The 24,524-nt window shown below is 31.7% G+C and overlaps 2 protein-coding genes across 3 annotated transcripts in view; one reads left to right on the forward strand and one right to left on the reverse strand.

Annotated features, from left to right (window-relative positions):
* LOC127709033 (uncharacterized) overlaps nucleotides 1–24,524 on the forward strand; it is a 77,394-nt gene that overhangs the window by 35,965 nt on the left and 16,905 nt on the right. For both annotated transcript variants that reach the window (XM_052214322.1, XM_052214321.1), the window contains exons 11-14: nucleotides 80–150; nucleotides 19,602–19,679; nucleotides 19,967–20,027; nucleotides 22,737–22,827. In XM_052214322.1, the coding sequence (XP_052070282.1) occupies nucleotides 80–150; nucleotides 19,602–19,679; nucleotides 19,967–20,027; nucleotides 22,737–22,827 (301 nt within the window). The remainder of the gene's footprint in view (nucleotides 1–79; nucleotides 151–19,601; nucleotides 19,680–19,966; nucleotides 20,028–22,736; nucleotides 22,828–24,524) is intronic.
* LOC127709041 (uncharacterized) lies at nucleotides 7,541–11,114 on the reverse strand. Its single transcript, XM_052214362.1, has 2 exons — nucleotides 11,001–11,114; nucleotides 7,541–9,067 (listed from the first exon to the last, which is right to left on the reverse strand). The coding sequence occupies exon 2, from the start codon at nucleotides 9,063–9,065 to the stop codon at nucleotides 7,566–7,568; it is 1,500 nt and encodes a 499-aa protein (XP_052070322.1). The 5' UTR covers nucleotides 9,066–9,067; nucleotides 11,001–11,114; the 3' UTR covers nucleotides 7,541–7,565.

A 24,524-nucleotide genomic window follows, 5' to 3' on the forward strand; every position in this document is an offset into this window, starting at 1 on the left:
ATCTAAACTTTTGAAATGTACATACACTACAGTAATGATACATTCTATTCGTAAATGGTTATACCTATTTCTATTTTAGGATTTTGTTGAAATTTTCATGTCTGGGGGAATTCATGGCTTCCGTAATCCTGAACAAGAGTCATTTATGAGGTTTGTCTATTTTTTCTTATCGATCTGTTTCGATGTGAAAAACACATTTGCACACTTGTCCTTAAGATTGGTGGAAGCTACAATACATGATACCAGTCATGCATATGATGAAAAAAAGTAGTCCATAAAATAGCTAGAGAGTTCAAAAGAAACACAAGAAAGGACAATTGGCAGTCTCCAACCTAAAGTTAAAATGTTCATTTACCCCTATTTATGTTGATTTCCATAAGAGTTTCAAATATTCACAGTAATAAGCAGGCCTTTCGGTTACTTCTGTGTCCTTAATTTCATAAACAGAATATAAAATCAGAAATACAATATATTTAGTGATAAAAAGTCAAAACAAACCGCACTGAGAAATATTGAGTGATGTCTATATGGCAAAACATCATACTATACTAGTAGTTTATGAAAAATTTTTATAATAAATAATAGGAAAAGTATATTTTGTTTAATTTATGACTTATGAAACAGTATTGTTAGTAGACACTACAGCTATAATATCAAAACATTTAAGTATCTATGATAAGTTTATATGGACTGTGACCATTTTTTTCAGAAAAAGAAAGCACCCAACTTATCATATGTTCTTCTGTCTGTTGTTGACTACACATATCATTTAAAGATTGTCTACGGTTTATTGTGATCTGATATATATTCCATTTTACAATACATATAGATTCTTCCACTGCATCGAGTATGATACGATAGTTCTCCACTCGAAACAGATTAATTTTCAAATTTAAAACGGGAGGCTAGACGAGTTTTTTTATTTTTAAATATTGAAATTGAAATGTCGAGAGTGGAGAAATGTCGTTTTGCACAGGATGTAGGATTAAAGTTGTATCTGCGTTGTAAAACTTTACGAAAATCTTTAAAAATCTCGAACTAATAAATACAACATTCAAAGTAGTAAATAATACTGAATTTATGTTGGCCATACGATTTTCATACCTTTTATTCCAGAATATGCATTAAGCATTGAATGTTAAGCAAACACAATTCAATCAAACATACTTTAGAACTCTAATATAATCAAATAAGAAGCATATGAGAAAATATTACTTTCTGTTTATCCTAGGACTGAGACAGTTCATGCCTGTGAATATTAATTTATTGCAATATGGGATGCTTTTGAAAGCATATGCAAATTTGATAATGCATTTTACAACATTAAATTCAATTGAATCATTAATCGATTAAAATTCCTTTCAATCAGTGTCTTTCGGTAGGCATATCATTCTCTTCAAAATTATGTCATTACTTGTACTTTAGTCTGAATCATTTGTCAATTATTGGATTAATTGTTAAAGCCTTTTCTGTAAAATGAATCCTCCAAACATGCAATATCAATCTAATTGGGAAAAATGCAACCTGCATCAATTATAAGTTCAATGATTTCATGTATAGTCTAAAAAATGCATCACACGGGTTTGATTTTACTAAAAGAAACATACTTATCGAAAAGTGAGAAAAAGAATATATACAAATAATGTCTACTGGACTATGTATATGTTTAAAATAAACTATCAATATCTATTGCGTAAAAATGAAATATAATTCTTGCCCCTACTATTTGTTATTATACTTTAAAAGAAGGTTTATTATAAGTGTTATGTTGGATTCACATATCATTAAACCATTTTCAACTTCTAAATCATGATCAATCAACCATGACATTAAGGTCTCACACTCAAAGTTTGAACATAAGTCAACTTACTATTGAATGTAGTTTCATGTTGATATTACATTCCCGTCTTATAAAACTACCTTTAATTTTAACATTACGGCCAGTATTCACAAACACTTAAATGGTTATAAATTAACCATATGACTTTGTTCACACCATCCTTTTGTTTACCATTATAAAAAATACATCTCAAGATGGAATATAAATTTTCTAACTAGTAAAATCCCAAAATAACAGAACGTTGACATTGAAGCTCACCGTCATGCTGGTCTTAATTTTTAACAGATATAATTTGATTAATTTTTATGAAATTTTTTTCCATCTGAATTACCTTCAACATTAACTTTAACAACAGCATCGATCAACATTGAATTCACACAACCTGTTTGAATTAGATTTTCAAAAGATTCTATCTTTTCAGTTTTCCAATATTATTTGTAATGTTAATATAGCATAAACATTGTTTGTTTTCAGGAGAAAATTTTATTTAATATGGAGATATGACACATGTGTTAAAAAGTATTCTATATTCCTTGCCTTGAACATTTTCGTAGACGTCGTTGCGTAAATAAACTGTCGTTCTGAGTATTCATGTCATTATTCCAATTGAGCGTTAAGGTAACAAAAATTAATGAATTAATCGTTGAACTGCTACCGATATAATGAATTTGGATTACGATTAGAAAGTCTTCATAATGATAAGAAAAAAAGATAAGTAAACGGCCTTTCTTTGTTAATGTCAATAACCAATATGCTTATCGCCAAATTCTTACTTGTCACTAGCTTCACGGCAGATGCCATTAGTAGAGCAGAAACCGCATACCCTTTAGGTGAACTGTGATAAATTAACCTGAAAGTTAAATATCAAAACAATAAGTTCATTTTTTACTGGTACATCATTCCATTGATATTTATTGTTATACATGTCGAGGTTTTATTTCTTGTGATTTTAATGATTATCAACATTGTTCAAACTATTAAGTTTTCAATATGGTGCAAAGAATTCGAGATTTGTATGGCCCTGCAACAAAGTTGTCGGGGCCATATAGTTTTACCCTTGTCCGTCATTCCGTCATTCTGTCATTCCGTCATTCCGTCATTCCGCCATTCCGCAACAAGCCATTATACGCAATTTTTTTCTAAACGCCTACAGATATTGGGCTGATTTTTGATATGCGAGTTAACCATGATGTGTTATAGATCAAGTTTAAGTTTCGTTTCGCTCTGATAATTTTTGCCGAAATTACGGGCTTTGAACTTTGATAAATTGTTGAAAATCACAGTTATACGGATTTTTTTTCTTAACGCCTTCAGATTTTGGGCTGATTTTTGGTATGTGAGTTAACCATGATGAGTTACAGATCAAGTTTAAGTTTCGTTTTGCTCTGCTAATTTTTGCCGAAATTATGGGCTTTGAACTTTGATAAATTGTTGAAAATCACAGTTATACGGATTTTTTTCTAAACACCTTCAGATATTGGGCTGATTTTTTGGTATGTGAGTTAACCATGATGAGTTACAGATCAAGTTTAAGTTTCGTTCCGCTTTACTAATTTTTGCCAAAATTGAGGACTTTGGACTTTGATAGATAGTTTGAAATTTAACTACTCATTGATCAAGGAAATTTTTCATCAGACTAGTATTGGTCTTGAGAGCTGGATACTATCCATGCATGTTTGTGTCCACATGTGTTGTTGAAAGTGCAGATTTTAAAACTTTTTGAGACGGGGCCATTCGTGTCGTTCCGACACATCTAGTTAGGAACTATATTCTTAAATGACAAATTTCTAAAAATTCTAAGATTTTGTGTCCTATTCCCTATCATGACATTTTAAATCGGTTGATGCATGTAAAAAAGAGGACGCTTACCCTGGCGATTTTGCAATTCCCACACGTTTTGATTCTGTTAACCATCGGTTATTTACTGCTCCCTTATCTAACGTATATGTATCATTAAAACATGCCTTGGATTATTTGTGCTGTTCTAATGAATATTCAAAATTAAATAAAAAGGTTTGGTTGGGAACTCTTTAAAAATATATTCGGGAATTTAGCTTTATAAGTAACCTAATATTTTGTTACAATTCTAACGTGGCTTTAAATGCTTTGATTACCCACAAAGTGTTTTAAAAGAAAAAAATATATTATGGAGTGACTTAGTTTTGTTTGAAACTCTTTTCAATTTTCGTTTAGATATAACTTTGGCATTGGATTTTTTTTGGCTTTTGGCATTGGAGTCTTTGTAGACGATACGCGCGTCTGGCTTACAAAATTTTAATCCTGGTATCTATGATGAGTTTATTTACAACCACTGGGTCGATGCCACTGCTGGTGGAGTTTTTCTCCCCCCAGGGTATCACCAGCCCAGTAGTCAGCACTTCTGTGTTGACATGAATTATCATTGATATGGTCATAATTATAAATTAACTGTTTACAAAACTTAGAATTTTTCGAAATACTAAGGACTTTTTACCCAAGGAATAGAGTACCTTAGCTGTATTAGGCAAAACTTTTAGGAATTTTTCGTCCTCAACGCTCTTCAACTTAGTACTTTATTTGGCCTTTTTATCTTCTTTGATTCGAACGTCACTGATGAAGTTTTTTTTGTAGACGAAACGCGCGTCTGGCTTTCAAAATTTTAATCCTTGTATCTGTGAAGAGTTTATTTATTGTCTGATTGGAATAAAATATACCGGGAGATTGTAATTTATCCTTTATGGTACCCATGATTCATATGAGAGTATGCATTTGCTGATTGAATATCATACTTAAAACGTTTTTCTTCACTTTTGAAAATATCTGTCTTAGGTTTAAAATTTCGAAATGGTCTACTTTCTCCTAATACATTCCAACCACATAGATGTTTACGTGTATATAACCACCTACCGAAATTCAATCTGTGGTACAATATTTGCACAATCTACCTTTAAAGACAAAACACGTTGCTATACCCTCCTTTAAAATATTAGATCAGCATTTGCAAGGATATATTCAAACTTCAGAAGTTAAGCTCAATATTCTGTTAGAACAGATTTTTTCGTTTTCATAATAAAAGGTTGATCGAATATAAAAAGTTAGTTTAAATTCATCGTAAGTTTACAAATATTCAAATCAGTTGATATAAAATTGTAAACACCCGTCAACGACTTGAGTTTGATGTATCATTATCCATATTCGTCAGTAGTATTCAAGTCGCGATACAAATCGTCTGTTTTTGTATTATTTTGTTGGTTTTGTTTGCGAATTTTCTTTTGATAACTAGGAAATGTGTTCTGAGGAACCAGTTTCATTATCAAATCGATGTAGGTAAATGCAAATGTTATGAATCCATGCAGTAAAGTTCAGCAAACGTGTTTTCTGTGAAAATAGCGTAAGTTGATATTTGTCCATCTTTATTTAATTTTGATTTGTGAAGTTCATGAGACCCCCCCAAAAAAATACAAAACAAACAAAACAGGGCAAACCAATTGTAAATGCAATGAAAATTAGCAGATCAGATGTGTTTTTACAGTGACAGGATGAAAGTTTCAAGTATAGTATTACTTGTTATTTCTTTTTGGGAAGTTTCGTTTGCAAATATTTGTATTTACTTTTCAATGAACTGCTATAACCTTCATTGTACTGTTCTTCTTCAAATTGTCCCTCCCATGTATTTTTTTGTGGCCATATCGTTATAATCTAATGCTAGTTCCAATCTATCTACTGTGCCTTTTTAGTTCTGCTATTCTTGATTTGGTCACACAATATAACATTCGACGTCTTGCGTCTATTTCTGACCATGATTTTTTCTATTTCATTTCAAAATCCCTTTGCCAACCTTACATTGTCTTATAAGACACAGTGAGGAATAATAGATCAAATCGCCTCCTTGAAAAATTTCTTATTGCATCGTCTTCCTCCTCTTGCAGACATTGCAAGCCTATATTGGCAGTTATGATTATTTTATTGAGTAAGCTCTTCTTGGGTATATTTCGTATTTGTTCTGTAGTCTGTAGATAGTTACATAGATCTTGTTGACTATTGCAATTCAATACCAAAGAAACAATGATTCAGACAAACCATTTGTAACATAGTTTCAGTACTCATTTTGCTCTGCTAATGCATATGATATAGCAACTCTTAGGTATCATATACAATTTGTGTAACATGAGTATTTGATGAATGTGGTCATCTTTCTCTACTATCGCATAAGATATGTCAACTATTGCATCATGTAAAATGTGTGTAACATGAGTATTTGATGAATGTGGTAAATAAACTCATTATAATATGAGATTCTTCAGTTCGTCAAACAATTCGTTAGATATCATATTTTTGGAATGACCAAGTGCCTGCAGTACGATTTCAGTGCATAAAGAAACAGTATACGTATCGGCTTTTTCTTTTCCTTTTTCTACATCACTCTCAAATAAGTCTCTTCCTTTGTAAATATGAGACTTTATATTGAAGTATTCTTTATAAATGTCATTGTAAGCGTGTAACTTGAAATTCATTAACAAGTTTTTCGAATGTTTTCGCCTCGGCTTTTTTCGTTGTAGTGAATTTCTTCTTGTATTTTGTAGCATTTTTTGATGAAATGATAGCTGTCGGAATAGTTCTACATATCCAAATTAAGACAAACAAGATTAGTTGAAAAGTGGTTTGTCTCAAGAAAAAGAAAAAATAGTCAAAATTAAAGGTCTTTCATAGGCTTTGTGAATTTTTGTTAGAATGCAATCTTCTGACAGGAACTAATATATTGCAATTTACAAAAATAGTGACGTATAGTTAAAGGACCAATTGATGCAAAATGTGTCTTGTATGATTGAAGAAGGCAAGTCTCAGATTAATCCATTTTTTAGTTTTATAATAATTGCTCGTAAAGTGTTTTTATTTATCATCAAATTTTGAACTATTTAACGCACTAACAACAAAAATTAGAATTATTTTACAGTATTGTATAAAACGATATTTTGATGGATAGCTAAGTATACTATTATAGTATACCATCAATGTTATAGAAAAATAGGAAAAGGGTACCCAGGGGCAATTAAAAACTACAAATCGAAGAAAAAACCCAGACAATACCATCCCAAAAAGAAACTGGATTTATGAAATGACTGATAATAAAGAGCTATAACATTGAATGTAAAAATTACACATGTCTTAAAGTTATAGCTATAGTTATAGTTATAACTAAAAACAAAAACAAAAACAGTCGACAAAACGCTACACAGAAAACTAAAGACTGAGAAGCACAACCTCAGCCAAACAACTTCGGGTGTTTCGAATGGATCAACTGTTTCTTATCCACTAGTTACATCCGTTGTGTTTCTCCTGTTAGAATTGGTTGATGAAACATATTCGCAAGAAGGGGCCACACAATTGCCTATGGGTAAGAGCTCTTGTCTAACTCAAAGACATTACGAAATATCTATAAAAAATCGGTATATTATGTAAATTATCTTACCCTAGTACATGACCTAAAATATAATGTTTGAAATAAAAGCAATATTTCTAGACACAGTAAGGACCATTGGTGTCTCGGGGGACAATATACGTGTTAATGTCCTCATAGCCAGTAAAAAAGTGTATATAAACCTATTGAACTGGCGAGTAATATCTAACTACAACTGTAAGAACACCTATCGAAAATGTGTATACATTAGAAAAACAGATATCCTGGAAATATAGAAAATAAATAATGGATATATTTTTGACGTTTTTTCTTGATTTTATTGCTTTTCTACATTTTTGTCCACATTACTTGTTTCACATACGTGTCATTTACTTTGAATTGACATAAACTCTGACGTTGTTTCTCTGCATGAAAGCTTTCCGTTCGTTTTTGACATTTTTCATCAGTTTCATAACTACTTTTTACAAATGTTCCTTCGCAATACATAATATCATTTTTGGGAAATGAATCGTTTTCTAAGTCATCATTCATTGTAGAGGCGTCATCTTCGTTTTCAACTGGTGTCCTATTTCTTGAATATTTAAAATGGATTTCATAATCGTTGAGCGGTTTTTGAAATAGTGAAAACTTTCCTGTCAAAGAATTCGAATAATTTTTGATATAGGTAACTTCCCCGAAATCTCCTCTTATTCCAATGTCTATTGCTAAGCTTATATATTCTATTGCTAGATCTAGGTCGTCTTCTATCTCGGCAATTCTAGCCTTACCGACGTAATAAAACATTAAACGTCTAATCTCAAATCCATCCCATAATTTGTCCAGTTCCACCATTAAATCTTTTGCTTTTCGAACGTTCTTTGAGGACACTCTTCTTCCTGGAATTATATCACCTCTATTACTGAGCCCTAATAAACAAAACGCTACTCTTGAATAAATTCTTCGTTTCCAGAAGGAAATGATCAGTTCATCGGTCTCTTCTTGTAAGCATCCTGCGCAATACTCTGCAATATTTAGAATTTTATCCACTAATCCTTCGATTGGACATTTTTCATATACTTCTATTAAATTAAATATGTAAATATACAGCATTTCTACGAGTTCAACACAATATCCAATATAAATTGAGGCTGCCATTGCATTTCTCAAGTTATCCTCACTAATGCCCTCTTCATCCGCCTGTGCATACGCAAGGGCTAGTCGCGTATCGTGTGCAACTTGTGTCACGTGTGTATTGCTCGTATGTGGGATGATGTTTTTCAATTCTTCAAACAAACCGTGAGTTGGAAATTGTCTTACATAAAGAATACCATATGAGTCAATCTCAGCACAAAGCGAAGCAGCATAATGATCAGCTTTCACAATTTTCTTTGTATAGTTTTTCTCAGAAAGAAATGCACTCTTATATAATTTAGTTTTTTCTTTGAGGCATTTTCTTGGATTGTCGAACTGAATGTTATGTGTTAAAATTTTTAATTGCATTAGTAAGTTTTGTGACGATCGCCGACTAGACATCAAAACTTTTGTTCTCTGAATGCATAATTCTTCTGGTGATGACAGTTTACACTGCAAGGCAATGTTAATAAATAGTTCAATATATCCACATTCAAGCAGAATCTCTAATACATAATTCAATGAACATGTCTCTTCAATGATTGGCAGCAAATAATCCCATACATGCTGTCTACTAACAGAACGTCGGAACAACGAAAATATAAATGTTTTTTGACAGTCACTTAGACGTCTAAGCTTTGATAACTTTTGTGTTATCACGATTGGATCTACTTGCTCGTAAAAGATTGGCTTAAATAGCTGAAGTGTACTGTTCATTGCTGAAAATGTAATAAGTATAAAAAGAGTTAAACCTTTTAAAAATAATAAAATATGGGCTTGTACTTAGGCATTGTGATTCCAGTTGTGCTAATGACTTATTTTTTTTTCATATGACTTTGTTTTTTTAAAATGGAAATAGGATAGAATATTATATCCCCTTTGCACACCCTAGTATTTTATATATTCAGCTGTCATAGCGTTGAACTCCTTTCAAGTTTTCAGTTTCTGTGGATTCAGTTGCCAGTTGTAGTGTTATAGTATACTTGAATATATTTATAAATATCCATATTAGTACAGTTTCAATATATTTAGAAATGTCATATATATCAGATGATTTGTCATCTATATCGTATTTACTTTAATTTGTTATTTACAATCCAAATAACAGTTAATCCTGGTACCTTTCGATGTAAGATTTCTTGACGTAATCAGTAGTACAACATTCCGTTGTTTACCTTTCAAGCGTAACAAGGACCAATTTACTTTGAACACGCCTTAATTCGAGATAAACTATATCCTACTTGTCTCCTATATAATATGAAATTGAATAGATAACAAGAAACATCCTCGTTCATGATATCCATGGTAGGTGATATATACAATAACGAAATGCTTATTTCTCGGTATTTGTTGAAGTCTTTCTCGTTTATAGATATATTCATGGAACGTATAATTTCTATGATTGTCTGTTAATAGTAATGAAAAATTATTTAAAACTTTTGAAATTTAAATTTTGTATCCGATAATGAATCCATTATATCGGTCAGTACACTATATTACTGTTTCATATAAGTCGTTGAAAACAAGAAATTCGTCTTGCTCAGATTAATGTCCTTTTATGGTCTTCCCCCTTTTTGAATTAACCTTGGAGTTCGGTATTTTTGTTATTCTTTTTTGACTACATGAATTTAAGATTAAGAAATCAACTCAAATTACATTAAGCTTGATGTCAGGGATTCGATTTTTAATTTTTATTATTTCAAATGCATATCAACGGTCTTTTCTGTGGTTTTTTTGTGCCAATTTGTAGAATCCTAATATTTATGTCCCATGTTGTACCTGATATTACAAAAAGGAATTTGAAAAGAAAAAAACAAAAGACATTAATTCACAAACGAAGAATTGAAGGAAACATATGAGCTGCATCGGATAGAAATCGACGTTATGCAAGTGCTCGTATACATGTAAATGCATAAGACTTTGATTGATTTTGGAACATTCAAATACGCAATAAAAAATGAATTTTGGTCTGTTTTGTAGGGTTCTTATAACAACTCATTTTTCAAACAGTTACAGACTTTCCGGAGAGATTTTTTCAACCGAAATAGGTTAACAGATGTATTGATATTCATTTGCATAAGGTCGATTTCTTTCCCACGCAGCTTACTTATATTGTTTATATCAAAGATACTTAAAAATCTTTCGAAATAAATCTTCATTCTAATAAAAAAATTAGCGGCGTCACGGCAGCGTGCTCTTTTATCAATTCTGTGGTACGCTGTTAGTTTCTATCCTAGGCCGAGACAAAAGACTTTTCAATTTCAATTAGCATGTCAGCTCGTAGTCAGAATTAAGTGTCTAAGAGGGGTGACATGTCCTCCTCTGGAATATTACCGTGCACGATAGCACGTTAAACGCCGAGCGTAGTATCGCATATGCTACCAATTAGGCTTCATTAAGTTCACCAATGTTTGTCCTGAATATGGTTTAAATAACTATTATTCAATATCATATAAACATTTGTTTGAGATTTGGATTTTCAGATATTTTGGCCCCGAGCATCACTGACATTACTTGTCGAAATTCGAATTTGGTGCAGCAAAGTTGATACCGTTTATGTTATTTTTAACACATTCACATCCATCCTTTCCTTCTTGATATTTTACAACTTTATCTTACCAGAAGATAGCTATAAGTAAGAAAATATATTACCATCGCTCAGTGTTACAATTCCTTACAGTGTCTATGTTTAACACACGTTCATGGAAAAACGTTAATTCGTTCTGTTTCAGCTTATATACATGTTATCACATGATTGACATGCCGAAATCACTTTGGCTTTGTGCCAGACAGAGAACGGATTAAATCCGAAAAAAAACCTTGTAGGAAATAGTACTTGATCCATTGACAAAAATAGACTTCCTTGACATGTGACGGATGACGTATATAAGATTATTTTCGGAAATGAATATCTTACTAGTTAAACTTCGAATATCAAAAGCGTAAAGTGTTGCTATGTGTGCTAGAAATGTAATTCGTTATTTCATAACATCTTCAAATCAATTTAAATCATGCTGTATATGACTTTAAAAATATGAGAAACTGATAATTTTCCATATTCTCTACTTTCTTTGTATTTCTTAAATGCAGTTTAAAACGAAAGGAAATGCAGGGAAACAAGTTTAATACAAGTAATTCAGAACAGAAACGAAGCAAAACTATTTGACAGAAATTTGCTTCTACCTTTCAATAATTTTTAAAATAATGGAATTATATGAGTGAATTTTTCAAATTAATTTGATCAATGTTAGCTCCATTTGTATTCAACATTGATATGCCTTCGCGTATCTTATCGTTGTTATTATACTTTGTTCTACTTACTTTAAGAGTACAGAAAATGAAAAGTACATATTGAGCAAGCAACACGAAGTCCACTAATAAGTGTAAATGAAAGTGATACGAGGGTGAGGCTCGGTATTTTTTTCAATTTTTGTGCAATAAATGATAATGTTCATTGGTAAAATAAAAAAAAAATGGAATATTGCGCGACATGGATTTTCGGAAGCGGTTCACAAACTATTCGTTGGAAGTATACTAATTAATACTTTAGTCTGGGATAATGATTTATTTATTAGTTGTATTTGGTTTTGAAGTAGCTTTAAGTAACTACAAGTACTCTTAGATAGGTACTTTATGTTAGTTATTTTTGTGCTTCGAGTCAGTCTGATGAGTCAATCCATTTCGAACTGGTTTTTTTTAGTTTGTTTTTAAGTTGTGTTGTTATTCCTCTGTCCCAGGATAGGAGGTGGGGGATTAATTGCACTCAAGCATGTTTAACCCCGTCACATTCTTTATGTGCCTGTAATTCAGTGGTACAATGCAGTCATTGATAGCTGTCTGTCATATTTGAATGTCGTTTTATATTTGTTTTACGTTGATTGCGTTGTTCTATATCAGACTTTTGATTTTTTTTGTTTGAAATGTTCACATTTTGTCATGTCGGGGCCTTTGATAGCTAACTATACGGTATGGGTTTTGCTCATTGTTGAAGGCCGTTGACCTATAGTTAATAAAATTTACGTCATTTGGACTGTTTTCTCATTGGCAATCATACCACGTCTCCTTATTTTATAACAATAATCTACTATAAAGCTTTTGAAGTACAACTTTAACTTTACTTACCGTATCCTTTGGTATATTTAGTATTTCTTCCCTTTACCAACCCTTTATGCACAAATTTTAGATAGGGAGTACATCTCTTCATAAAGAGCTGCGCCATGTGCACATGATACGCCCGTCGCTTTTTCAACGAATAAAGTTCCATTACTCCTCAATGTCGTATTAGAAATTTATAAAAAAAACTAAAGGAAGCTTATTTAAATAGATATAAACCAGTCACAGTTTTTCATGAAAACTGCTCAAAACATTTTTAAGTTATTGTCCGAAAACTGGAAAATCCCCCCTCTTTTTATGAATAAAATCCCACAACTCGGAAAGGTAAAATCTAAAATGTATAAAAATCGAAAGGGAGCTTACGTCAATAGATATAAACAATTCACCAAAGTTTCAGGAAAATTGTTCAAAGCGTTTTTGAGTTATTGTCCGACATGTTGACGACGGACGGACAACGGTAAACGGGCGTATAAAAAAAAAATTCAAACACCTTTATAATGCTGATTAATGCCAATAATGGTATTATTACATATCTATTTGAAGCCAAACAGTCCAGATACACAGGATGCAAGGTATCATATAAGCTAATAATTCTATATTCCGGAAGTCTGAAAGTATCTTATCGACCAAAAGTTTTCCGTTATTGAAAAATAAGCGTGTCTGTATCATTTCACATGCGAGCATCTTGAGTATCGTATCATATGGAATCTACATACATTGTATTTCAGAAGAGTACGCTATGGGGTATCATATTAACTGGGATATATACAATCTAGAAATACAACATCTGGTGTATTGCATCAGGTGAACAAATTTTCTTGGTGCCGTCATTAGCTGTTTCGATATCTGTCGATTATTGATTTACCAGTTGTTTGGATTTTTATCACTTTAAAGTTGTATTAATCTGAATATATTGAAGGCCGCACGGTGATATATATTTGCTTACATCTGCGTCATTTGGTCTTTGGGGGATAGTTGTCTCATTGGCGATCATAGCACATAAATAATTTCAATTGCGATACATTTGAACTTGTCTCTTTTGGTGCTTCTTGCAATTGAATTCGCCTTTTTCTACCTTTTTTTTTCCTCTACACTATATTTTCAATGGATCAACTTTCTTTTTAAATCCATTTTTCTCAATATTGACGGAAGAAACGATCTAATGTAAAAGAAGAGAACCATTATAATAAAACATAATGTAAATTTATACGAAACAATAATTTTGAACCACAACCCGTATCCAACAACATTAAATCATTGGTCTATGTAAATTAATAACAGAAGAAAAGTCGGTTTCACTATAAAAGTTGTCATGATCAGTACTGTTCATCAGAGATTCAAACCTCTCAGAAACTAAATCCAGGCATAAAATCCCATTTAGATGTGGATTAATGGCTATATTGTTTAATAAACTGTTGTCATGAGTTTTATGATCAGTACTGTTCATCAGAGATTCAAACCTCTCAGAAACTATTCTTTTAAAATCCATTTTTATCAATATTGACGGAAGAAACGATCTAATGTTAAAGAAGAGAACCATTATAATAAAACATAATGTAAATTTATACGAAACAATAATTTTGAACCACAACCCGTATCCAATAACATTAAATCATTGGTCTATGTAAATTAATAACAGAAGAAAAGTCGGTTTCACTATAAAAGTTGCCATGATCAGTACTGTTCATCAGAGATTCAAACCTCTCAGAAACTAAATCCAGGCATAAAATCCCATTAAGATGTGGACTAATGGCTGTATTATTTAATAAACTGTTGTCATGAGTTTTATTATAGGGGATATCCAAGATGGATGGAGATTCGCTTTCCTCATCCCTAGATATATGTTTCAATCTAGTATGAGGATTCAATTGTTCGAGATAAGGTCTATGTGGTAGCTGTTCTCGTTGCACTGTTATGTCACTGTCACCGATTAAAAGCTTGTGAGTTGTTGAAGTATCCAAAGAGTACAGTTCTTGTGTGTTTCTTTTATCACCGCACACACGTTTGGTAACAGTGTTGTTGTGTGGATGTTCGTCAGTATTTTCGGCATGTTCTACAGCTGCTCGTGCTAGATTTTGACTATTAACTTCATCATTATCATCTTCTCTGCAGTGTTTACCTTGTTTGATTTTTAGTGCTTCCGCGTACTCATTAATGAATTTAGCTTCTCCAAAGTTGCCCTTTCTTGCTATTTCAGTCGCCATATTTATATATTCTAAAGCGAGGTCGATCTCTTCCGGAGGATTTCCTAGTTCTTCGATTCTTGCTTGGGCGACATAGTAAAACATTTGTCGCCTTGTCTCAATCCCATTCCATATTTTGTCTACCTCTGCCAACAAATCACTAGCCCTTTGAACGTGTTTTGGTAGTACAATACAGCCAGGAATTATATCACCTTTATTGCTGATTCCCAATAAACAATAAACCATTCGGAGATAAAACATGCGCATCCAAAACAATCTTATAACACATTCTTCTTCTTCATGAAGGCAGTGTAAACTGTATTCGGCTATTTTCATTATCTTTTCTAGTGTTTGTGATATTGGATTTTTCTCATACACACATATTAAATTAAATACAAAGATGTATAGCATGTTTACTAGTTCTACACAGTGCCCAATGTATACAGACGATGCCATTGCTTGTCGAAGGAAATTGTCGCCTTTGTCGTCTTGATCTGCAATCGCATGTGCAATAGCTAGCCTTGAATCATAGGCAACTTGAGTCACGTGTGTGTTAGAGGTATGCGATATCAACTGTTGCAGCTCTTCAAAAAGTCCATGAGATGGTAGTTTTTGAACGTACAACATCGTATGCGCATCGATTTCGGCGCAAAGAGATGCCGCGTATTTGTCTGCTTTTGCCATCTTTTCAAGATAATCATTTTCTTTAAAATAGCTGGTCCTGTAAATCTCTGATTTCTCATGAAGATGTTTTCTAGGATTTCCAATACTTATGTTATGCGTTTTTATTTTAAGCTCTATGAACAATTCTTGGGAAAATCTTCGGCTCGAACTTAAACTACCGGTTCGTTGAACTGCAAAAAGCTGTCCTACATGGTTCGAATAGCATTTGAACTGGATAGCAATTTGAAGAAAAATTTCAATGTAACTGCATTCGAGTAAAACTTTCAAAAACTGTTCAAGAGAACAATGCTTCTCGAGGGGAATGTGTAAATAGCAAAACCAGAAACTAAGAAACCAGAAATCAGAAACAAGAAACAAGAAACAAGAAACAAGAAATTAAAAATTATCTAATATTGAATATGTTTCTAATAACTAATTATAATTGACCTGATATAAATACACATGTATAACTGATAAGGACTCTGATCTTTATGCACCTGCTGTAGCTGAAAACCTTATCAATTGTAATAAAACTTAATTATATACAAAAAAGTGTCAGTTCAGTGTTGGATTTTTAATTGTGTTAAAAGGTTGACATTGTTTATAGATGTTTTAATCATGTGTTTACTTTATAGTAAAGGGTTGCTGATGTAAAACAATTATAAAGTGTCAGTTCAGTGTTAGACCACAAACATAACTTGGTACAGATTTTTATTTGTGTTGAAAGGTTGACATTTTTTATAGATCTTTTAATAGTGTGTTTACTATAGTAAAGGGTTGCTGATGTAAAACAATTATAAAGTTTAAGAAATGTCACCTCTGAATTTGATTTATGATTTCCTTTCTTTCCTTTTTTCATTGTTTTAATAAGTAAATCTCATAATCATCTGTTCAACCAGTCGAACCAAACTAAAAATTTAGGAACTATGTATAAAAAAGTTTTCCTGAAGAAGACCTTTGCTGATGCAGTGAAAGGTATGTAGAAATTTAGAAGTTATTGAACCTTATTTTTAGAAAATGTGACGGGCGTATCATGCGCTCATGGCGCAGCTGTTTATTCTTTTTTTACTCATTTTTACATAGAAACTATGAACAGTGTAACTGATTTTTTTTTTTCCAATTTCACTTGTGGTAATCTGATCACTATTTATCTAAATGATTAAATAACATGACACAATTTGTACTCAAAATGCCACTTGAAAGATATGTTTACAGCCAGAATATAAAACAATATTAAAACATATATAATCAATGTCATCCTTTCAATGTAACAAGTTAAGTATGCAGTCCAACACTGAACTGACACTTTTTTGTATATAAGTTTTGTTTCATCTGATAAGGTTTTCAGGTCCAGCAGATGCATAAAGAACAGTCCTTATCAGTTTAATATAAATGTGTAATTATATTATGTCAATTATATTTAGTTATTAAAAAAATAATATTCAACATTACATATTTTTTATATTTTTTGTTTCTGGTTTCTGGTTTCTGATTTCTGGTTTCTTGGTTTCTGGTTTTGCTATTTACACATTCCCGCTTCTCGAGTAAGTAAAACAGTTTTTTCCATATACTGTGTCTGTCGCAGCAAAATAATGCAAATATGTCTTTTCTTTGAGAAGCATTTAGAATTTTGAGCTTGCATAATCGATGAGTTATCTTTAAAGGGTCCACATGCTCAAATAGTATTTTCATGAATGTTTGTAAGAAACGCCACTCTGTATTCTCCATTTCTACTTTTTTCGTCTGAAAAACGAATACAAAACATGTTTATCTTGGTTTTTATGCGTATTCATCGGTATGTTATGTATGACAGTACGATAACATTACTTCGGTCCATTATTTGTATTTCAGTTTTTTAGAACAATAAAAAATTTATTATATCTTAAATTTCAATAGCAAACATTCAAAATGTTTTTGTTTTAGTTTGAAAAAGTTAAATACTCACATCTGGATAAGAATTGCTTTTCTCACTTACATGATTTCAAAATATCTATTTTGATTTATTTTTATGTATGCATTGAAAATGACACACGATTATTAAACTTTAATTCAATAGTCTATTAAATAATGGGTTTTTCCATGTATATATATACTTGGAAATTTAATGATTAATTTTAAGTCGGAAACTTGTCATATGATCTGTTCTATTCATAGATAGATTGTGTTTACTAATCGTTTTGGTTACACTAGTGAAATATTGCAAACTACAAAATGTATATTATTGGCTACCATTTAGAGTTCTTATAAAAAATATACACTTATCAAAATATGTATAATTACAATATGCATTCAATTGTCGATACAAATAATTACAAAATCATATCCCATATTTTCTGTCATGCAGTAGAGTTAAAAATCTTAGTCATAGTTCCAAATAAAGGCGGTGAATTTCAAATACTTTTTGCAGGAACTAGATAAGCACTACAAGAAACAAGTTATGTACAGTAATGATTCCGATATCATTGTACATTATTTTATCCTACAGGGCCAATTATAGTACAAAAAACCTAATAGGGATAACAGGCTCATAAATTGGTACACCAGACCCGCGTTTCGTCTACACAAGACTCATCAGCTCAGCTCATCAGTGGCGCTCTACATGCTTTACGTGTATAGGATACAGATAAACTATTCTTTGTTGAGTGAACGTTAATATATAAAAATTACTGTTTTCGTCACAGTGCATCTTGATTCTGCAAAAAAAAATGACCACCGCTGGGACTAAAATTCCAAGATAAAAACATTATATCAATATTGTCCGAAAATATTAAATTTTCTTGTACTCGCTACGAAAATGAAAAAAAAACTATTCTTTATCAGAGTTCAAAACATAACGTACATTGATATACTGATACCAAACTAGTTGCATGCAGTTGTTACCACTGGCTGTTTGCATGTAGACACGTCAATATACTTTGCACATCTAAATTCTCCATTTACCAAGTACGTGAAACAAGAAGGAGAAGAAATAAAGCGATCAATCCTGTCTAAGAAAAACAAGACAACACTATGGCCAAACGAAACAAGTAGAAAGACAACCAACTGCACACAAACACTTATCATAAGAAAAATAAAGACTGATCAACGCGAACCCAAACAAAAACCTGTGATGAAGTCAATTGCTCCGGAAGGGCAATAAGTTCCTGTTCTTGTCGCCTTGCTCATGATAAGTATAAATCCGATGATTAGTAAAATTTGTTAATGTCATGATGGGAGGAGAGAGCGCGTTATTGCACCTACTGTAGCTACACAAAGCGAATATTGAATGAATACACTCTAACATACTCATCGAAAATTATAATTTCCATTACAATCATAAGACATTTACTTTTTTTGCGTGGACTTTTCTAAAACGCGATATCAAACAACAGGAATGTTGCACTGCATTACGGTGTGAAATGCATTTTTGTGTTATTGTTGCTATTTCTGATATAATCTAATTTGTCAGTGACACACAGCCAAGGAGGTTTGATATTATAGAATTCAGGTATAATACTTCTGAGCTATAGAATTTCAGCAAATTCGGAATGATTCAAAACATTTTTTTGGGTCTTCTATATCTTTACAAATATGAAAACTGAATATGTTTTTGTTTATTTAAAATCCAAATAGGCGTTATTTATTTCTATACAACATTTTGGATGATCTGTATTCTAGAATGTTTTGTTAGTGGCGGTTCTGGTGGAAAAGGTGGTTGATTTATTACCTAATTTAATGCCTCGTTCACACGTACATTTAATTCGAATTGAATTCGAATCGAATGCGAATCGAATTCGCAAATCGCGTTCACACACTTTTCTTTTTTTAATTCGAACCGAATTCGAATTGGCTAATTCGCATTATCCAATTCGCTTTAGAAATGCGTTTTCGTTAATGCGATTGAGTTAATTCGCTTTAATACGAATTAAACTATGGTGTGGACACTTTCTAAATTGTAATTCGAATTAAATTATAATTATAATTAATTGATAATGCGAATTAAAAGTTAACGTCGTTCGGACAGCAAAGCGAATTTGACGCGCATTGCAATTCGTATTAAAATTGACGTTCGGACGTAAAACGTTTCGAATCCAAATTATACTAATTCGAATTACGTGTGAACGCAGCACTAATTTGTGACGAGTAGAGAAGGTTTGTTGTTACTTGATCAATGACGGTTCTTTTTGTAGAGATATGCCTTTTCTGTTACTTTAACAGTGATGATTCCCATACATCTAGTTACCATATTAGATTTTTTCACTGATTCAACCTTTTGGAATATACATTTCTTTATCCAAGTTCGTATTTATTACAGAAATATTCCTTTTCTGAAAGACTGGCCGATAGAATTATTGCCTACCAATCCGAAAGCATGTATGTTTCACTTCTTCAAGTGAGTATTTCATTAATTTTGTCGAATTACAATATATTATACATATGGTATCCCCCTCGGCATCCCCCACAACAAAAAGGAAAATTAACAAACCTAAAACGATAATTGTCTTCGTAAACATTTAATTACTTTTCTTTTTTTTATTTTGTGAATTATGACTTCAATTAAGTTATCGTTTTAAAATTATATATGAATGACAAATAGTGTAAAAATGTTTGTAATATATTCTTCGGAAATACTTTTTTTTTCTTTTAAAGTTAATTTATTTTGTCATTTTTAATTTGTAGCCGCGGTCAAGTTTTGGTTAGGGACAGTAACCGTTCTGATTGGATATATATTGTAAAATCGGTAAGTCTTTAACTTGAAGTTAGAAAAAATGGGAACTTCAGGTAGCGAATTCCAATAACAGATAATTTTAATTGTCTTTTTTTCCTTTCAGCTCGCATTGCCCCTTATGACCAGATTGGGTCATATTGAGTTTGAACCGTTTTCCTTTAATTTTTAAAATAGGGATACCAATAAAATTTACTTCTATTTAGATCTTAATTGGTATAAAATAACATTAACATTAGTATGTTTTTATACCAGTTTGTACCCAATTCCGAAAGGAGTTAAACTTCAAGTAATATATTTTATGTTATAGATATACTTTTCAGAATACCAAGGGTTGACTGCAGTTTAGAAAAGTAGTCATCCCTTTGTCTTCTTCTGGCCGGCAGTAAAATCTTGTAAAAGTGGGGCTTCCGTTTGTGCGCTTTCCGGGATATATAAATTTGCAGCCACGTCCGGTCAGAATGTTGACGTTAAATCCAATGCCTTGTGGAGAGAGAAAGAGTGTCACACCCTCTGCACGTTAAGAACTCATGCAATAACTTTTTGATACATACATATGCAATATGCAATATGTTTATTTCAAGCAGCATTAACGAACTGATACCACTATATTTGAGAGGATAGTCTCGTGTGAGTATAGTCTCGTGTGAGTATAGCCCGTACTCAAATTATTATCTTATGAAGGATGTTTTAAACAGAACGTTCTTTCCATTTCTGGGAATGAGATAAACTGGATTTCTCTCGTCTTTTAGCAATGATGGAAAGGTAAATCCGATTCAATTTTTGAACTCAGCACTGTAAGGATAATTGAAACCAATATGTTTTCTCTCAAACACCAAGGTTACAGTTCCTTTAGACCATTTACCTTGCATGTTTGTGTTCTTAATATGACCCGTTTGGTCATGAAAATTCCTATTCATATTTGTATTTATATCTTTTTCAGTCCAAATTTTCGGTTTTGCATTTCACAAATGCACTTAACTCCGTATAGAATTTAACCTTTACTTCAATTACCGTTCTTACATTGTAGTATTTAAATGCATGCGATGCTAACATTATAAGCTCTGAGGAGTTCCTTATTATAAAAGATTATGACTGCTAATATGCAGTGACATTTGATATGTAATAATGAAAACTGTATATTGAATGGACGTCGTGCAACAGCTCTGCATTCTAATTCCTTTTTATTACTGTATTTACTTTATATATGAATAAAAATGTATTATTACTGTGCTTATTCAGTGGGCCTTGGGGTATCACAACAGCAATGGCTAAAACAGTTTACCAAATTGCAGTTTGAATTCTTCTCCCACAAACTGATCAACTTGTAAATATTTTAACAAATTGCTTAAGTGAAAGATTGTTAGTATGAAGTGAGTGGTTTGAAATCAAAAGTAATACTTACATCCAGCTCTAGTGAGTTGATGTGTTTGTCATGAAAATCAAACAAAATAATGACTTACTATAATATGAGTCACTGATTTAGAAGGTCTAACTTTGACATGAAAACTTCTATCATAAATAGATTTTATAAATAAATAGTTCAAAACATTGTTTTGTAAGTCTATAATTTATAGCTCTGTTTTCCAACAGCAAGTTAGTGCGTAATTGTAATTTGGATATTTTTTTCTAAAACAATTACTAATCTGCTATTATTAAAGGGAAATAATTTACATTACTGTAAAATCAGCAAAATTTTGTTCTGTCTGACAAATATCAACTTCCTTCATTTTATAAGTTATTCGTTTGTAACATTATTTCCATGATTATTAAATTATTATCCTCTGTTCTGAAAAGAACACTGAAATTTATTTTTTAGATGATTAAATTTTGAAAAAAAAACTGTTAAAAACATATTATGGAACACATTCAAAGTTCTATAAATCATACAGATTCCTCTGTAAATTAAAAAGGTATCACCATCCCAGTAGTCAGCAATTCTGTGTTGACGTGAATTTTCATTGATATGGTCAAAATTATAGATTAACTGTTTTGCAAAACTTTGAATTGTTCAAAGTACTAATGATTTTCTACCACCGAGGATTAGATAACTTATAAGCAGTATTTGGCAAAACCTTTCGTAATTTTGTGTCCTCAACGCTCTTCAACTTCGTATAAATTGGCATTTCATTTTTTTTTTTATTCAAGTCGTATTGATGAATCTTTTGTAGGCAAAATCATAAGCCTGTTATATTTGATTAACTTTTTAATATACAATAAGTCAATAAAAATTATTTCCCTTTAATGCCAGCAGATCAGTAACTCTTATAGAAAATATTATCCAAATCACAATTACACAATAACTCCCTCTTAGAAAACAAAGCTATAAAACATTGACCTACAAAACAATGTTTTGAACTATTTATTTATAAAATCGATTTATGATAGAAGTTTTCATGTCAAAGTTAGACCTTCTTAATCAGTGACTCATATTATAGTAAGTCATTATTTTGTTTGAAATTCATGACAAAGACATCAATTAACTGACTAAATGGAGCTGGATGGTAAGGATTACTTTTTATTTCACAGCACTCACATCATACTAACAATCTTTTCACTTAAGCAGTTCGTTAAAATATTTTACCAGTTGATCAGTTTTAAGGAGAAGAATTCAAACTGCAATTTGGTAAACTGTTTTACCCATTGCTATTGTGATACCCCAAAGCCCACTGAATAAGCACAGTAAACATCAAGTGTCTTACGATTTTAAATAATCATTTTCAGGGAAGTTTATCTGTTTTCAAAAAGCTGAAGACAGTAGAAGCACAAAAAGCCGGAAACAAACACTGGAATGATCGTGTACGTACTCCCGAAGGTAATATCAGAGAGTAATTATTTTTCTCCAGCTTTGAATGCATATGAGTACCAAAGGTCGGTTCGTTTTCCGTTGTAATTGTATAATGCATATGACGTTTCTCACGGCTATCTGATATATCGAATGATTAAATTCATTAGCCTTGATAACAGATATTGCTATGAGGATATCTGACTGAAAACTTTCCCGACTGTCTGTATCGCGAAGAATCTGTCTCATAACAGACATAGACGTAGATGTAATTATTATTTCATTGTTCTGCTTCTTGTCAACAAATTGACAAAGTGGATCGGTAAAATAAGATTGAAATACCACAAAGCCAACACGGCACGCGTGTCTGGTGTCTTCACGTTTCACGCTTTGTACAGGATGAATTTTGAAATAATCAGGAAATGGTCACATTTATAATTGGTCTTACTTCGGCGAGAAATGATATTGAATTTATAATATATAAGTGGTCAATCATCCTGAATTAAAGTGAGATTTAAACATATTGTTATGCTTGAGATATAAAGATATTATGATGATGAGAAGAAACTACTTCACCAGCTTTAAATAGATAAATAAATAAATAAATAAATAAATAATCTTTAATTCAAGACGATGATGCCATCAGTTAAAACTTATCTTCCTGAGAGTCCTGTGTTATTATAATCTCGCTATATTACTGGTACGTTCTATTACAGAAAATAGAAAACACCGAAATCATTTTGAAAATGTTTTTAGAAATAAGCTATTAGCTATATCATTTTCTTGTTTCATCTAATGCACTTTTTATCGTTTATGAATGGAGTGGTCCAATTAATACATTCATCAACTCCGGATGATATTTTTAATCGTGTCATTTCTTTTTAACAACATACTAGTAATAATATTTATTAATCAAATCTTGCTTGTTGTAAATTTCACCAAGAGTCCAAGCTTCTCTTGATTTACCCTGTTACACTCCACTGATTATCTAGGTAAATAATCAGCTGATTCAACTTATAACTATACTATATAACAAAATAAATGTGGTGGTGAACCATTTGGGTTAGAAAATACCACCGAAAAAATCAAGAGTAGGGGGAGAAACACAAATCATGCGAATATACAGAACCCCGATCTAATCAATCCTTCTTTTACTAAAAGAGTTCATTATTCCCTGTTTAATATCTACTAAAAGCATTCTATTTTTCTATAATTTCCATTTTGTATGCGAAAATATGCAAAATCTGCTTCAAAAATAGATTTTAAAATTCTGCTGATTGGTTGAACTACTGTCAAAGATTCACATAGTTTCCTCCGCTCAAATATAATTCCTAAGTGAAGTACACCGTTGACGTAATATAATAATATTGACAAAGAAAACCTTGACAAAGATATATATATAAAACATATGCCATGCTTATGAATGTTTACATTTATTAACGCTGAAATTCTATACAATTTTGTTACGTGAAGCGAAAGTGAGTAAGGATCTATCGCGTAATAAAAAAAATCCATGACATGTTAATGATCTTCTTCGACTTCGATTGAGAATATAACCTTTTTGTTTTCAGTAATTTCGGTGATCATTTTTATGCCCCACCGTTCGTTCGTCCGTCCGTTCGTCCGTCTGTCCCGCTTCAGGTTAAAGTTTTTGGTCAAGGTAGTTTTTGATGAAGTTAAAGTCCAATCAACTTGAAACTTAGTACACATGTTCCCTATGATATGAT

The sequence above is a fragment of the Mytilus californianus genome, unplaced genomic scaffold (assembly GCF_021869535.1).
Source record: "Mytilus californianus isolate M0D057914Y unplaced genomic scaffold, xbMytCali1.0.p SCAF_7, whole genome shotgun sequence".
Lineage (NCBI taxonomy): Eukaryota > Metazoa > Mollusca > Bivalvia > Mytilida > Mytilidae > Mytilus > Mytilus californianus.

What these genes read in the sequence shown, in the direction of transcription:
- LOC127709041 (XM_052214362.1), bottom strand. Translation starts at nt 9,065, where the DNA reads ATGAACAGTACACTTCAGCTATTTAAGCCAATCTTTTACGAGCAAGTA.